This window comes from Cylas formicarius, unplaced genomic scaffold (genome assembly GCF_029955315.1).
Source record: "Cylas formicarius isolate icCylForm1 unplaced genomic scaffold, icCylForm1.1 PGA_scaffold_5__7_contigs__length_24384050, whole genome shotgun sequence".
In the NCBI taxonomy this organism is placed as follows: Eukaryota; Metazoa; Arthropoda; class Insecta; order Coleoptera; family Brentidae; genus Cylas; species Cylas formicarius.
The window spans coordinates 18999923-19017358 of record NW_026844341.1 but is presented as its reverse complement, the minus strand read 5'-3'; the positions used below and the strand labels follow the sequence as shown (position 1 = coordinate 19017358).

At 43.5% G+C, this 17436-nt stretch overlaps 4 protein-coding genes across 4 annotated transcripts in view; 3 read left to right on the top strand and 1 right to left on the bottom strand.

The window, feature by feature from the left end:
* Window positions 1-10670, top strand: part of LOC132702421 (neurogenic locus Notch protein) — a 96962-nt gene extending 86292 nt beyond the window's left edge. The window contains exons 11-17 of the mRNA XM_060671014.1: window positions 147-1151; window positions 2409-3939; window positions 4074-4681; window positions 6633-7109; window positions 7166-7525; window positions 7586-7796; window positions 9838-10670. Coding sequence (XP_060526997.1) covers window positions 147-1151; window positions 2409-3939; window positions 4074-4681; window positions 6633-7109; window positions 7166-7525; window positions 7586-7796; window positions 9838-10339 — 4694 coding nt within the window. The 3' untranslated portion in view covers window positions 10340-10670. The remainder of the gene's footprint in view (window positions 1-146; window positions 1152-2408; window positions 3940-4073; window positions 4682-6632; window positions 7110-7165; window positions 7526-7585; window positions 7797-9837) is intronic.
* A 1891-nt stretch (window positions 10671-12561) lies between these two features.
* LOC132701968 (S-phase kinase-associated protein 2) lies at window positions 12562-15031 on the bottom strand. The gene is made up of 2 exons (XM_060670328.1): window positions 14872-15031; window positions 12562-14641 (listed from the first exon to the last, which is right to left on the bottom strand). The coding sequence occupies exon 2, from the start codon at window positions 14596-14598 to the stop codon at window positions 13228-13230; it is 1371 nt and encodes a 456-aa protein (XP_060526311.1). The 5' UTR covers window positions 14599-14641; window positions 14872-15031; the 3' UTR covers window positions 12562-13227.
* Window positions 15032-15143: 112 nt separating this feature from the next.
* On the top strand, window positions 15144-15779 carry LOC132701970 (succinate dehydrogenase assembly factor 3, mitochondrial). The gene is made up of 2 exons (XM_060670330.1): window positions 15144-15442; window positions 15500-15779. The coding sequence occupies exons 1-2, from the start codon at window positions 15269-15271 to the stop codon at window positions 15671-15673; spliced, it is 348 nt and encodes a 115-aa protein (XP_060526313.1). The 5' UTR covers window positions 15144-15268; the 3' UTR covers window positions 15674-15779.
* A 324-nt stretch (window positions 15780-16103) lies between these two features.
* Window positions 16104-17351, top strand: LOC132701971 (ribonucleoside-diphosphate reductase subunit M2 B). Its single transcript, XM_060670332.1, has one exon. The coding sequence runs from the start codon at window positions 16113-16115 to the stop codon at window positions 17232-17234; it is 1122 nt and encodes a 373-aa protein (XP_060526315.1). The 5' UTR covers window positions 16104-16112; the 3' UTR covers window positions 17235-17351.
* Window positions 17352-17436: the final 85 nt, after the last annotated feature.

Below are 17436 nucleotides of genomic sequence, written 5' to 3'. Positions count from 1 at the left end.
AGCTGGAACAAACGTCCGCCATGTGCGATGGATCCATCCGAATTCCATTATGATTGGTTATCATAACCTTTGCTTCTCCGTCCCAATTCATAGAGCCTCCATTTAGCTGCATTTATTCTCAAACCATCTAACTCTTGGTGTTTCAGTCCCGTGCCAGAACGGTGGCACGTGCCTCGACGGTATCGGCGAATTCATGTGCCTCTGCGTCAGCGGTTTCGAGGGCAAACAATGCGAGATCGACGTGGACGAGTGCCTATCCAGCCCGTGCAAGAACGGAGCCACTTGCAACCAATACGTCGCCTCTTACACTTGCACGTGTCCGTTGGGTTTCTCCGGCACCAACTGCCAAACCAACGACGAGGACTGCACCGAGAGCAGTTGCATGTACGGCGGCACGTGCATAGACGGCATCAACTCGTACACTTGCACGTGCAAGCCGGGCTATACCGGTTCCAATTGCCAGAACCGGATCAACCTCTGCGACAGCTCGCCGTGTAGGAACGGTGCCAATTGCCAGGACCACACCACCCATTACACGTGCCATTGTCCGTACGGGTACACGGGCAAGGACTGCGGCGAGTACGTGGATTGGTGCGCGACAGATCCGTGCGAGAACCAAGCCACGTGTCACCAGATCAAGAACCAATATCAGTGCACGTGCGGTCCAGGGTGGACCGGCAAAGTATGTGACGTCGAAATGGTGAGCTGCAAAGACGCGGCCGCGAGGAAGGGCGTCCCCTGGAAAGTCCTATGTAATAACGGCACGTGCGAGACGATCGGCAACTCCCATCGTTGCCATTGCAAGGAAGGTTACACCGGGTCGTACTGTCAGAAGGAGATCAACGAATGCGAGACGGCGCCGTGTCAGAACGGCGCCACCTGTCGGGATTTGATCGGGTCGTACTCGTGCGAATGTTCGAAGGGTTTCCAAGGGCAGAACTGCGAACTCAACGTAGACGATTGCCAGCCGAATCCGTGCCAGAACGGTGGCACGTGCCACGATCTGGTGGATAATTTCTTGTGCTCGTGTCCGTCGGGCACCCTCGGTTACCTTTGCGAGATTAACCACGACGATTGTAGTTCGGACGCGTGCCACAATGGCGGCACCTGCGTCGACAAAGTGGGAGGGTTCGAATGCAAATGTCCGCCAGGTAAGTTTAATTGTAATCCGTTGCTCTTAATTTTTTTTTTTGATAAATTCATGGCAATAGTTTGTGTCTTTTGTTTATAATAATAATACTAATAATAAAATATCTTTATTTAATAAAAGGTAGTAAAACGACGTCAACACAACTAAATACATTCTACATACTCTATACACAAACATTATTCATTTAGTAGGATCCAATTGCACTCAGATGTATTTTTTGTAATTTTTGATGTCAGTTAAACTTCCTTTCTCTGGTAGGTTATATATGGGATATAATCAATTATATTATATGTACAATAGTTCTGGACTGGATTATTCATTATATTTTGACACCCACTTCCAGGGTTAATTTTGAAAGACAAAAAAAAATATAAATATAAAAGTTGAATGCGGGCAGTGAACAATATGGTGGTCGGGCCAATTATCTATGAAAAAATCTTGAATGGCCAATGATATTTAAATTTCCTTGCAACAGAAATAGAACAGAAAATGTGCCAGTTAGGAATTATTTAATTTGGCATCAAGATGGCTCACCTCCACATAATGTCCAACCGGTTACCGATTATCTAAATAATAAATATGGAGTTTGGATAGGTAGGCAAGGAGCTATCAAATGGCCTGCCAACAGCCCCGACCTGAATCCTTGTGACATTTCTTGTGAAAATACCTAAAAAATAAAATTTATTATAATAGGCCTGAAAGTTTACAAGTGATAAGAGAAAGACTTAATATTGTTTTACAAGATTTGAACAGAGAAAACCCGCATTTTATCACCATCTGAGGATGACATTTCCCAATCATAAATCACTTTCTCCTGAATGACAAACACCATGCCATTATAGTCGTAGACAGCTCCTGCGTTGTCCAAAAATATAGAAATCAAGAAATTATTTGAAAGTTTCTTCATGAGTCTACTTCTAGTGCTCACTTATTTGCCTTCCAAAACTAAATGACGCTTGTTCTTTCTGGTTGCTCTGCAAGACAACGTTGTATTGTAGATGTGTTCTCCTCCCCATCGCTCCTGTATTATTAATCGTATATGCATATCGCTTATTGCATTTTCCATTTCCTAAGGTACTTTTATTCTCTTAACCTCTTAACCTTAATCAAAATTGGGAATGAATGGACTTTCCAGGTCCGAGATGTCCGATGTCCAACCTAGTGACTTTCTTTCTATTTTTAAAATTACGAGACTGGGGATTGCCGCAACCATCAATTTCCTGGAAGGAAACTCCGTTCAACAACCCGTATTCCGCAGGTTTCGTGGGTCCACGATGCGAGGGCGACATCAACGAGTGCCTGTCGAACCCGTGCTCGAACCCGGGCACCCTCGACTGCGTCCAACTCGTCAACGACTACCACTGCAACTGCAAGGCCGGCTACATGGGCCGCCATTGCGAGAAAAAGGTCAACTTTTGCGCCGCTTCGCCTTGCCAAAACGGGGGCGTCTGCACCACCATCCACAAAGGTCACAAGTGCACGTGCCAGGAGGGTTTCTACGGCAAAAATTGCGAGTTCAGCGGCTACGACTGCGACTCGGACCCTTGCCTTAACGGCGGCATCTGTAGGATATCCGACGACGAAGGCTACGTGTGCGACTGTCCCGTCGGCACCACCGGCGTCAACTGCGAAACCGACTCGCTGAACGAATGCGACGGTAACCCTTGCCAGCACCCGAACGCCATCTGTCAGGATAAACTCGGCGACTACGACTGCTACTGCCCGCCCCAATACACCGGCAAAAACTGCGAGATCTACGACAGGAACGCGGCGGGGGGTTTGGGCAAACCCGCCAAGTCGCAGGAGACGTTCAACGCGTTCTACGAGCGCGACCTCGAGCGCCAACGGCAACAGTGTATCCAGAACAAGTGCCCGTTGAAACGTGGCAACAGGCGCTGCGACGAAGAATGCAACACGTACGCGTGCGACTTCGACGGCAACGATTGCTCTTTAGGCATCAACCCTTGGGCGAACTGTACCGCCCCCATCAAGTGTTGGGAGCATTTCGGCGACGGCGTATGTAACGAGGAATGCAACACGCCGCAGTGCCTTTTCGACGGTCGCGATTGCGAAAAGAAATTGCAACCGTGCAACCCGATCTACGACGCGTACTGTCAGAAGCACTACGCGAACGGACACTGCGACTACGGATGCAACAACGCCGAGTGCAACTGGGACGGTCTGGATTGCGAGAAGGAACCGCCCGAACTGGCCGACGGCGTTATCTCGATGGTGGTGCTCATGGACATGCAAGCGTTCAAGAAGAATTTGGTAGCGTTTTTGCGCGACACGAGCCACCAACTGAGGACGACGGTACGCGTGAAAAAAGACCAATTAGACAACGACATGATATACCCGTGGGTGGGCAACACCCGTACCGGTCTGGAAGACGACTTCTTCAAACGCAAGCACCACGTCGCGTTCACGGAACAAGCGCAGTCGGGGGTTAAGGTGTACCTGGAGATCGACAACAGGAGATGCACCTCATTCTCGGAGAACCTCGAGTACTGTTTCCAGACGGCGAGCGCGGCGGCCGAGTTCCTAGCTGCCAAAGCGTCCAAACACACGCTGTCGCAGTCGTTCCCCATTTACCAAGTGAACGGATCGTCCGATTTCGACGACGACGTGCCCGCCTCGACCAACGGCAAGTACGTCGTCATGGGTATCCTGCTGGTCATCTGCTTGTCGGGCGTTATTTTCGTCGTCATCCAGACTCAGCGGAAACGGGCGTCGGGCATCACGTGGTTCCCGGAAGGGTTCCTTCGGACCAACTCGGGTACCCGGAGAAGGTAAGGACGAATTTTGTGCAAAACTGTCTCGAACGCGTCTTCGTCAGCTTCTCCGCCTCCTTCTAAGTCGCCTTCGAGATAGTTTTCGACGTAACCAAAACAAAAACGAGCCAGGATCTAACCGCCAGTTCCAGAAGACGCGGGCCCGAAGGTCAGGAGCTACGTAACCTCTCCAAGAACGCTTCGATTCCCGGAATGGAACTGGACTCGCAGCACGGCGGGCACGTGTCTCAATATTCTGACGACGACAGCTATCCCAGCTACCCGCTGCCTCCGAAACGCGGCAGAGTAGGGGTGGAGCCGGGCTACGCGAGCGATCACACCGCCATCACCGACTACGAGGAGGCGGAGCCTCGTTGGACCCAAACTCACTTGGAAGCGGCCGACATCAGGCCGGCCGCCATGCTGACCCCGCCCCAGGGCGAAAACAATCACGACATCAACGCCCGTGGACCGTGCGGTTTGACGCCCATCATGGTGGCGGCTGTCAGGGGCGGGGGGATGGATACGGGGGAGGACGACGAGGACGACGCCGCCGGAGCCGTCATCCAAGACTTTTTGGCGCACGGCGCCGACCTGACCGCGACGGTGGACAAAACGGGAGAGACGCCACTGCATTTGGCCGCCCGATACGCCCGAGCGGATCTGGCCAAACGACTTCTGGACCACGGGGCCGATGCCAACGCCCAAGATAATACGGGACGCACGCCGCTGCACGCGGCAGTTGCTGCGGACGCGCTGGGTGAGTAGATAGTTTAGGCGAGGTCTGAGAAATGTTCCTGGAAAGTCGCTTAGTGCGAATGCGCATTGCGCACGATTTTTGATACTGTATGAAATTATACAATTGAAGAGTAATTTTTCCCAAATAAAACTAACAGTTTTTTGTATAATATAATACAGTACAAAGATATACAGAATTTAAAATGTATGGCAGTGGGCAAAAAAGATGAAGGTACCAGTGGTTTTTCGCAAGAAATATGACAGTTTATTGGTGTAATTATTGATTATTCTATTTTTAAAGTTTTGTGGTGTATTTCTTGATGTTGAATAATGGCCTAGCAATAAAGAACAAGGAAAAGAAAATCCTATGAACGAATCCAGGATGTAACTAAAAAGTTACCCTTAAGTAGTCATCAAACTGGACAAGCCTGGAAATGTTCAAAACTTAAATGTTTTCAAAATCTCACTGCAGCCGATTATAAGCACTATCGTGTCTAAGTTGAATCAACTACGAAGTTATGATCTGAGTGGTTTAATAAGGTGTAAACCTGTACCACGCCATCGTTCCAGGAAATCTAAAGATGAAGCTGAGTGTCATTCATTTTCGTATACTTATGAGGTGAGATTGTTAAAAAACAACGAACTTTGTGAAATTAACCTTACATGGCATAACTGCAAAAAGGCGTATTGAAATCATAGGGTTCCGCGCCATTAGATATGCAAGAGAAACACTCTTCCAGACCTAACCGATTTTCTGGAAAACTAACAGATTCGGCCATGGAAAACATTAGATGTTTTAAGAGTAGATAGTCTCACTATGGCTAAAACAACAAAGGTCAATATTAAGAAAATGTACTCTATATACAAAGAAAAATATCCAGATAAATTAGTTTCTTATGAAAAATATAGAGAAATATAGATATTGTACATGCGATGAATTGAAAGTAAAAATTGACGTAAAAAAAATAATCAAAGTGCAAATGATCACAATGCATTGCAGTTACATACACAACTGCGAAGCTTGCAAGTTGAAGAAGAAGTACATTTAAAAAAAGCAGACAAGTTTTATAAACGTAAAAAAGCTGCTAGGCTTGATGCTCAAAAAGACAAAACCAAGAAAGCTATTTTAATGGATTTTCAAAAAATCTTAATCTGCCGTATATTACAACTAATGACACGTATTATCGTAGACAACTTTCGTTCTACATTTTCAACCTCTGAAGCTCTTTTCTATACTTATACTGAAGTTTTAGGAAAAAAGGGTGCTGATGATGTTCCTTCATTGCTATGGGATTACATTTTTAACCATCTGGATTTTGATGTCAAGAAGCTTACAAAATTTCACGTTACATTATATTGTTCATTTTGTTACAAGACTTGACACAATCAAAATGGTTTTTCCTGTTTATTTAGTGAAGCAGAACTGCCTCAAGAATGGAATGCAATTTTAAGGGATTGCCGAACAAAACCAAGCCCTGTTAAAGTTATTTTTTCCTTCAAGGCCAATCAAAGAATTAACTGTAACCGAAAATCACCCTCGTCATAAACAAAAAAAGAAAAAGACTTTCGCTACCTGAAAAGTGTTTTCAATTTCAAGGCCTAACAACATCTAAAAAGATTCAGGATTTTTTTACAGCAGTACCACATTGATAAGATTACAATAATAGATTATGGACCTGCATTGGAATCACAGTTTCTTTTTTATACTTTTGGATTGACAATTTATATATTTTTTGTATATTCTGTAAAAAAGTATTTTAGTTCAAGTTAGCAACAATTATATTCCAAAATCCTATTTTCCTTTACCATGTTCTAGAGTAGTCTTCCTAAATAAAAATCGCAATTACTGAGAATTAAGTTTTTTGGAACATCATCTTTTTCCCCTGTACTCTTGAATTGTTTCTGACATTAAATCATATGATGCGAAATATTTTCTTAGCTAAGAAACTAATCCCACTTTTCCTGTTCCGCAGGCGTGTTCCAAATCCTGTTGAGAAACAGGGCGACCAACCTGAATTCCCGAATGAACGAGGGCACCACTCCGCTCATTCTGGCCGCCAGACTCGCGATCGAAGGGATGGTCCAAGATTTGATCAGTGCCGAGGCCGACATCAACGCGGCCGACAACTCCGGCAAGACGGCCCTCCACTGGGCCGCAGCGGTCAACAACGTAGAGGCCGTCAACATATTGCTCGCACACGGTGCTAACAGGGACGCCCAAGACGACAAAGACGAGACGCCACTGTTTTTGGCAGCTCGCGAGGGTTCCTATCAGACGTGCAAAGCCCTTCTCGAGGCCTACGCGAACCGAGAAATCACCGATCACATGGACAGGCTGCCCAGGGACATAGCCAGCGAGCGTCTCCATCACGACATCGTGCGATTGCTCGACGAGCACGTACCCAGGAGTCCTCAAATGGTCAGCGTCGTGTCCAATAATCAAATCATGAGTAAGTAAAGCCCTAAGGTCAACCAATCGGTACCCGATTGACGTTCTCTCATTTAGCGACTAGCGGGCACATGCTCCAGCAACCTACCGTCATCGTTCCCAAAAGGCAGAAATCGAAACGACCTGCCAAAGCGGCAGGACCCACCAGTCCCCAAGACGGTATCGACAATCCCCTGGGACAGAACGGCAACGGCAGCGTGCGACGCAAGGCGAGCATCAAAAGGTCGAACAACAACAACAAAAAGGCTCAGGGGGGCGTGGCCCAGATCGGCGAGATGCCGCCTCAGAGCGCCGACTCGGTGGGCTCGACTTTGAGTCCCGTCGAATCGCCGATGACGAATCTGCCGAGTCCTTACGACGCCACGTCCTTGTACTCGAATATGGGCTTAACCGCCCAGGGTCTGGAGTCCCTTATGGGTAAGGCACGGGTCTCGACATTTACGGAGCGGTTCGTTGGAAGTGTGATTCGTGTTGCAGCCAGCAAGCAGCCGCCTAGCTACGAGGACGTCGTGAAGAGCACGCTCCAGTTCACGTTGGACAACAACTACAGCGCGTTCAACATATTTCAGGCGCAAGACGCGCTAATGATGCAACAGAGACAGATGCAAGCGAACACCCTCAGCCCGCCCTATTCGAATCAGTCCCCGCCCCATTCGGTGCAGAGCAATATGTCGTTGTCTCCTCAAGGGTAAGTCTTAGTAGTATGGCTAACGCGGTTTCAGATCCATCCATAAGTAGTATAGCATAGAGGGTTCAGGGTCAACCATATAGGTGTTAACGGTAAATGTACGCTTTTACCGTAAAACGTCTACATTTCACGTTTTGGTAAATGTGTAATCTTCCTTCATGTTTTAAGAAAAGCTGGAATACAAATAAATTTAAAATATTGTTGCAGTAAAAAAAATATTTAAATATAGTACAAAAAGTTTACTTACATTTATTACTTTTATTATTATTAGTTATTTTAATTAAAAAATTTAATGACAAACAAAACATACTTTTTTTTGCATAGTATGTAATACGTCGTAGGTTGCGATCCCAATCAATATTGATGAATACAATTTTCGTCCTAGTTCTTCAAGACCAATACGATGGGAATCAAAGTTAAGTTCAATTCTAAAAAACCTTGGTTAACTGGACATTTGTTCAATCAAATAAAACGTAATTCAAGGCCTCTGGCTCTGCTTCCGATTTTGCTTTGCACAGAAGAGTCTCTAATAGTTTATCCTTGGAGATTAGAGAGGCGAAGTCGGCCCAAAGCGTTTTATTCCCATGTCAGACAACACGTATCGTCTGTTATTAGAGATACCTCGGGAGAGGTCTCCTATAACCAGGACTTCATTTCAAATGAATTTGCCTCTTATTTTGCTGATGAACCTGCTGACCTAGCGCCTATGACCTATAAGTCTAGATTTATTAGAAGACATTCACTTTGACCAAGATGACGTGAAAAAACTCTTTCTGAGTTAAAAGAATATTCTGCTTCCGGACCTGATGGAATTTCCAGTAAAATCCTAAAAGAGATTAACACCGATTAAACAACGATTTGTAAAAAGGGTGAGAAGTTCGATGTTTTTAAACGCCTTGTAGTAAATCAGCTGTTACCGTTTTTGATCGACTTCCATGTTATACCTACATCGCAGCATGGCTTTGTTCCCGGCAGATCAGTCATATGAAATCACTGGACATTATCTCTTGACTAGGTGATCCGGTGGATTTATTTACCTCGACTTCAGCAACGCTTTCAACAAAGTGCCACATCGACACTTGTTATTAAAACTTAACGGTAACGCTTTTTCACTGTCACAAAACGTGCCTAGTGGTGTTCCCCAGGGATCGATGCTGGGACCAGTGCTATTCTTAGCGTATACCGTGGATTTGCGCTCCCACTAAATTATTTGAAAATCCTTCAACGCATGCGGACGTATTGCAGAGAGACTTGAGTGGTGTTCAACTTGGCTATTACCGCTGACGCTAAAAAGTGTTCTGTGCTGCAAAAATTTCCCTTGTTTTCTTTCTAGCATTATCAATTAAAATTTTCTTCTCGTTTAAAACAGTTCCATCTTTATCTACAATTTGCCTATTCTATGTGGTTCTATTAATTGCTCTATCTCTTCTTGTGTTCCCAGCTATTCAAAAGATTCCATAGGCAAATTTTATGTTTTCAAACCCAATTTCATTCTTGTACCGAATAGGGAGTTTGCTTTTTACTCTCATGAAAAGTTTTATTTTTCATCAGTTCTAACCACCTGGTTGTTTGGTTGTCAGCATATTTTGAATATCTGGATTCGAGTGAAAATGTCCATAAGTTGTTTTGCTACTTCTGACGCAGTTTTTGTTTTTAGTACCATACAACAAATTTATCATTTCTTTCATTTATTATCTGGTGGTGTCTGTACATCTATAAAATCCCCTTGACACCTTATCAGAATTGCTTTTGCCTTTTCTTAATACGCTTCACATAAAAATGCCTCTACAACATAACTTGCAAAATGTGAAAAAAAAACACATAGTCTCAATTTCTGCCTAAACTATGCAAAATTCTAAATGGAATTTCAAAAAGTGACCTTTATTTTAACCAAGGTAGTTAGGTACATACAACTTAGGAACCTATGAAGCACATTGTATGTCGAATACAGAAAGAATACTCCTATTTAGAAAGCGATATTACAGTCAAAATGGCAACTTTAGGTCGAACCAATCTATACCCGACGTTTTTCCGCTTCCAGCTACAACGGGTCACCGTCGCCGGCAAAGACGAGACCCTCGTTACCGACGAGCCCCACCCACATCGCGGCGATGCGCGCCGCCACCCAGCAAAAGCACGGGGGCGTTCCCCAAACTCAAAACCTCCAAATGGGGTTCGACTTCAGCCAGACCGGGCTCGAGATGCCTCTCCCTTACACGGCGGCGGGCATGGGCGCGGCCGTGCAAGCGATGCAACAGACCCAGCAACAGCAGCAACAACAGCAGCAACACCAGCAGGCGCAACAATTCCAGCAGCAAAACTTTTACATGACGCCGCCCTCTCAACACTCGGATCACCTCTTGCCCGACAACTTTCCGACACCGAGTCCCGAGAGTCCCGGGCATTGGTCCTCGAGCTCGCCACGTTCCTGCAATTCCGATTGGTCGGAAAACGTGGCAAGTCCCAATACGGCGACGTACGTTGCAGCGTCTAGCGTCGGCGGACACCAGACTAACAAGGGCTCGGACGCCATCTACATTTGAACGTTGTGAACGTGGTGATGGTGGTGGTGCGAAGTTTGTTATCTGAGAGTGTTTTTTTCGAGGACTCGCGGCTTTCATACAACTGATTGGTCTCAACGGATCTTTTTTTTTTGTATTTTTGTATTATACGAGTTGTGTTGTTGCGGCTCAAAGATGGCGCGAAAGGAAATTATTTATTCACACTTAAATCGCCCCGGTCCATGAAGTACTACTATTTAGCGGAAAAATATCGCGATATTTATTACGATTAGAAATCCAATATTTTTTATGATATTTTTAAACAGGGGGGGCGCTGGGGACGTCGCTTCGTATCGTTAAAGCGATTTTTATTTTTTTTTATAATTTAAATTAACAACAATTCATCTTTCGCACGCCACTGGATAAAAAATCGTCAAAAATCGTTCATTTCGTAAGGGTTAAGGAAAATCGAGACGATACGAAGCGAGGATAGCACGCCCCGTATAGCACCTTTTATCCATATTATTGTGCCTTGAACACTGTTGGTTAATTATTGTGTAAATAGTTAGATTTATATTTTAACGTTAGGGAAACTTTATTAAGCGACAGATTTATATTGAATACTTTATCTCGGGATCTGCAGTTTCACGGAAAACGTCGTCTAGAGGGGCCAAAAAGTATTCCTGTATAGTTTTCCGACTCGCGACTTTCCGGTGAACAGCTGCAGGGAGGGTCGCTTTCGAAAAAAACAGAAAATGTGTTTTTCTTTTATTTTCGTCGGACTCGAGTATACCGCACGTCCTGGATAAGAACTCGGATTGTTTTTTCCTGAGAAACTCTATAATAAAGTGCACTTTAATGTTGCGAATTACTTCTCATATCATATGGCATATTTTTTGTGATCTGGCGTCACATCTCTGAGGCAAAATTATTTTAGTCAATTACAAAATTTTCGCGATGGTTTAGGTTTTTTGCTAACCATCATGTACATCATCTTAGCTTCTTGGTGGTCCCTATTTTACTTGAGATATCTTCGTTGCCTTTTCCGTCTTTGGCTTTATAGTTTCTCCACCTCCAATAAATCACTATGATCGTTGTCACTGGTATTGTATTTATAACCAGGCTATAATTGCTTTTGTAAAGCTCTCTCTGCTAACAAAACTTAATCGTTAGCATAGCATCTGGTGTGCACTAATTCTTACGCACCTTTTTTTTGCACCATAATTAATTAATAATTAGCAATTCTGATTGGTGTCCTAGTATAACGAAATTTCTTGCCAATATGCAAATTTTTCACAAAAAGTGAGGTATCTGAAATAGTTTTAACCCATATTTTAAAGAAAAGTGTTGTGGAATTTTTTCTTTCAGAGGTGTGGTAAAGCCTTATCCCGGAAGCATTGTATATATCGTCTCCCGACGAAGATTTTCTTTTTAATTTTTCGAAGGCGAACTTTTCTAGCAACGTCTGTGATGCCGTTATTTAGACGGCTATATTTTAAAGTGTTTTTTTTTTTTATTAGAAAAAATATATAACTTGTAGTGATATTTCATTGACATTTCACGAGAATCTTCCAGTAAATAAACCTAAAAACGCACATTCCGAAACGATGTCTTTCAAAGCACCGAACGGGGTGTTGGAATTCGTTGCTCTCTATCTCTCAAGGAACCCCCGTCGATAGACGCTACCCAGGGAAAGCCGATTAACGGCTTTCATTCTGTAGATATCGTGGACGCCCTGTTCGGCTTTTTTTTATATTTTATTTATGTTGTGTAAGTTACGCGCCCGATTTTCGTGTCTCTCTTTTATTTTTGTAAAAAGTACTGATTAGGAAATACTATGAGTTTTCTTTTAGTTAGTTATCGTTGAGCGGCGCTGACCGAGCTTCCAAAAAGCCTTCGGCTCACGCTCGGTGTTCTATTTTTTAGTTTAAATGGCCGATGCTTTGTATTATATTTTTAATTTTAATAAAAGTTTTATAGAATAAACGACCTTGAATGTTTGATTTCCGATCCACTTGCTTTATTTAATTTTTATGTAAACCAATTAAGTAACTCATCAAACTACTTGGAACGGACCAATGATGTAAGAGAGCAACACAATCTAGCGTGAGGTAAGGAAGCGTCACTTTATCATGTCAATTTCGTTTCCCAGGAATCCGAGTCACTTCGGACATTTCCGGGAGCGATCGGATGTTTTCGGAGATATTTCCCACGCTTTGAATTTTGACGTTTGTCAATTCTGACGGTCATGTCGGTGAATGTATTCGTGTTGTTTTGCGAAAATGTACCCAACAACTAACGGTCGTAGAAAAAGTATAGTATGCAACACGTTCGGTAAACTTTTTAACTCACTAGTTTATTAAAAACTTGCTCCGCTCGTGTCAAATAAACTCGTGAGTCAAATGCCGCTTACCGCACTTCTTGCATAATATACTAATTTTCTACTTCCGTCTGTGATCTAGCGTGCGGGAAACGTCACTTTACCACGTCAGTTTCGTTTCTCGGATCCGAGCCACTTCGGACATTTCCGGGATTTTACCGCACGGGTTTGGGAGCAATCGGATGTTTTCCGAGATATTTCCCCAAATTCAATTACAATTTCAATGACATGATACAAGAACAACGTAAGGAAAATGTCTCACTTTTCAATAATACTACACTGGGGGAGCCTCGGGTCTCACGCGGTCAAGGAAACAAACGTATCGAATTGAGCGACGTTTAATGTATGAAAGACAAATAATTTAAAACTACAAACAAATTAAGTATGCGTTTAGTGGATAAAACCGCGTATGAGAACAAAAATTCAGTCTTGAGCGTTAAGGTTACCAAAAAAAAAACGACGCTGAAGCCTAGAAAAAAATCATCCCCGTTCCGACAAGCACCAAACATTCCTACACATATGACTACCCAAACTGATGAAATACTGCCGATCAGTCTCGAACTCGGATGTTCCAAATGCTCGACTTGCGCATGCCGACCGTAGGCCTGGCGACCGAGCTGAACCTGAACTTATTAATCTGCACCCTATGGCCCAAGTCGTACTGCACTGTTTTCAGTTCGTCCGCGTCGATATAGCCTCCATGTATGTCCAGGTAGGACAAGTTCTTCAATTTTTTTAAGCGGACTAACATTTTGTAGGAGATTGTGTAGCACCTGGACAGCGCTAAGAAATTTAATTCGTCCAGCGAGGAAATTTCGGTAATAGAGTCCCCGGTAATGGAGGTACAGTCGGACAGATCCAATTCGCGGAGTCTGGGGCACCTCGCGACCAGACTTTGAACGTGTTTGTCCAGAAGCAGTTTTCGGCAACCGGACATGTTGAGCCTGTCGACGGTCGATGGTAAACTTTCGCAAATATACTGTATGCTGTCTTGGTTCAAGTAGGTCCAGCCCAAGTTCAATTCGCGTATTTTTTTGCAATTGCCTAGCAGATGTTTCAGTCCTGTTTGTTGAATGCCAGTGCACATCGCAAAATTTATAACCTCGATATCCCTGTTGGACGACAACGCGAGGAGGACCTCATCGTTGACGGGCACATTCTCCAAACTCAATTTCCTCAGCCTTTTGCACTTGCTGAATAATGTCGTTAATCCCTCTAGGGATATGTGAACCATGCTCAAGTCCAAATAAAGGAGGCGCACCTGAAAGTCAGGCGAATAGGCTTTGCAGTTGGGCATTATCACATTGTCCATAATTTTCGACTTTGCCATTCTCAATACAACCACTTGCCTGCTGAGGATTTTACCCAGATCTCCGGGTCGAAAGTGTTTGTTACCCAAATCCATACGAGTCCACAGGCTCTCGTCCTGAGTGAGTCGGTAAAACCTCCTACACACCAACGCTATATCCGACAGGTAACTCTTCGGTAACCATTTTAGAATGTGCAATATGACTTCGTCGGATAGAATGTCAAAGTAGCTCGTTCTATTCGAGGGCCGGATCGGTTTGGTTATAACTTCAGACTTGTCTTCGACCACAATTTTCTCTAGGGTATCTCGACTGAGCACCGACTCTAGCACAGTGAGCTGTTTCTCTTTGGTGTTGGGAGTTAGCGATGCACATGACACGTCTATGCTCACAGATTCGGTCCTGCTAAATATGGTGTCCTCGTCTGTGGTCACTTCATCTAAATCGCAGTCTAAACGACCTATCCCGGGACCGTATTCCCCTAAACATAATTTTTCGTTGGACCAGAGACTCTTGGGACTAACGTCCGGCTCGTCATCGAACCTGGCGCGTTTCGCTGGGGGTGAGTAGTCTATGTTTACGTCGATGGGTTTCAAAACGTTTTGGCAGGACATGGTCGAAAACGTTCCAGCCAATAATTTTGGTATTTACATGCACCTACAACCAAAACAAACACTTACATAAAGTCAGGGTTACCTTCATCCTTATTCATTGTTCAGAAGAAAATAAAATCATTCAAGTATGTTAACCCACTGCGAGCGTTCAACAAATTAAATTTTTGCTTTAAAAAATCATATCGCCCCCCGTGCTTTAAAAAGGTGGCACGAGTTTGAAATTTGAGCAAGCTAACAAGCAAATTTAACAACAATTTTCCATACAGCACTTACATGATTATTGATTTTCGAAGTACCGAATAGTTTCGCACGTGTTTTCACACAACTTTCCACTGTAAACGCATATAAGGAAAATCTGAATACTTGGCACTTGCATCTGGCGGCAAATTACAGATGATTTTCCAAAGTTTAGACTTTGATAGTTGTGGAAAAGAAGAATCCAGATTCCCTAACCAGAGAATAATATCGATGTCGAATAGTTGACAACCAGCAAAGCACGGCCGATGCCTAATATTTTGCATAGCAAATCTTTCCTATGTGGTTTCTGTCGGCAATCTGTTATGAACATAGTAGTGAATGTGCGTTTTGCGTGGTATTTTCGCGTTTGGAAGCGTTAGTAAACAATTTATGAAAAATTCTTCAGCAAAAATATGTGAAAACGATATTCGAAATGGCTCTAACGCATACACAAGGAGTAAAAATACTATACAAGTTAATACTAAGGTTGAACAGGGGTTTGCCAGAAGAACTGCAGTTGATAGGATCGACTTACGTAAGAGATGAATTCAGAAGGCACAAGGACTGTAAACCGCACGAAGCCGACATTTTTATGACCGAGTGGACGGTATGATATTGAATTGATTCAATTGCTGAGCAACATGGCCAGGTGTTCTCGTTCTAGAATTACGCCGTTAATTTGGCGAAACAATTGGGAATTAAAGGAGTCGAAAGTGCTCATAAATTGGGAGCAGATTTGCCGCCAAATCTTTTGAATAATTTAAGGGATGAACAGATTGTGCAACTATACAAACTCATGGAAGCCGCTGGTGGCGAATTAGATGAAGAGAGAACTTAAAATTATGAGAGACTGTAAATGTTTAAAATAATAACGAATGTGGAGGATTTTTCATTTATTTATCTTTTTATCTAGATTTTGTTGAGATAGCCAATAGAAAATGTGAGTTGGTCGTTTATAAACAAAATTGCAATGCGCATTTGCGAAAACTTCTTTTTTTTTTAATTTTGAATGCATTACCCAAAAAATATAAAATGAATGACACAATCTTTTCTTCAAATAATCGAATAATAAGTAATAAGAGCGTGATTTACACGTTGACCATATACTCTTGTTCTGTGGGTTGAGACTACAGATTGGTTATTGATGTTCTTCGCTGGGTTCCCGCCAATTTTGCGAGGTTATAAAAGCGTGGATTACGATTTCGCGCCACTATTAATGAATAGTGCTTTGATGAAGTGTTTTGTCGTGTTACTGCTAAGTGTTTGTTGAAATCAAAATGCCTGCGTACGACAAAGAGAACGCAAGTTTGAACGAGCTCTACTCCAAGACCGAAAAAATTGTGTTGTCTCCCAGCAAGGCAAATATCCAAAATAGCGGCACTGATACCCCTAAACGGAAATCAATTCAAGAGGGCGGCGATACCCAATTTGATCCTGAATTAGAACCACTGCTAAAGGAAAATCCTCGCCGCTTTGTTATTTTTCCAATCCAATTCCCGGACATCTGGGCCAAGTACAAGGAAGCGGAGGCGTCATTCTGGACGACTGAGGAAGTGGACCTAACGCAAGACTTAAACCATTGGAATGGTTTATCAGACAACGAGAGACACTTTATATCACACATACTGGCGTTTTTTGCCGCCTCAGATGGTATTGTCAATGAAAACTTAGTGGAGCGGTTCAGTCAAGAGGTCCAAGCGACCGAGGCGCGCTGTTTCTATGGCTTTCAGATTGCCATTGAGAACATACACTCTGAAATGTATAGTATGTTGATTGAGACATACATCAGGGATCCAAAGGAAAAAGATTTTCTGTTTAATGCAGTTGAGACTCTGCCCTGTGTGCGCAAAAAGGCTGACTGGGCTTTGAAGTGGATTAGCAGCAAAACTTCTACGTTTGGCGAGAGGTTAATAGCGTTTGCCGCGGTCGAAGGTATCTTTTTCTCAGGCAGCTTCGCTTCAATTTTTTGGCTGAAGAAAAGGGGTCTCATGCCTGGATTAACTTTTTCCAATGAGTTGATATCTCGAGATGAAGGCCTCCATTGTGATTTTGCTTGCTTGCTTTTCTCCCATCTTGTCCAGAGACCTTCGAAGCAGAGGATCACCGACATCATTAAAGATGCTGTAGCGATCGAGCAGGAATTTTTATCTGACGCCTTGCCAGTAAGTCTGATTGGTATGAATTGTGAATCAATGTGCCAGTACATCGAGTTTGTCGCTGATCGGCTCTTGATGGAATTGGGATGCGAGAAGTGCTACAATTCCACGAATCCATTTGATTTTATGAATATCATTTCAACTGGCGGCAAAACCAATTTTTTTGAGAAAAAAGTAGGCGAATATCAAAAAGTGGGCGTGGTCGACTCTGATAACGTTTTTACCACCGACGCTGATTTCTAAAATGCCCATAAATTATTTAGTTGGTTAGTTTTTATATTATTTGTAAACTATTGTAACCTAATTTTGTAACAGATAAATTTGATAACATTTAGTCCGTGCCTTTGTAAATATATAATATTCTATAAATAGTCGTTTAATTTTTGCGTTGGGTGGAGAGATATGGTACGCATGTTAAAAGCGTTTATAGCAGGGGGCGCTGACG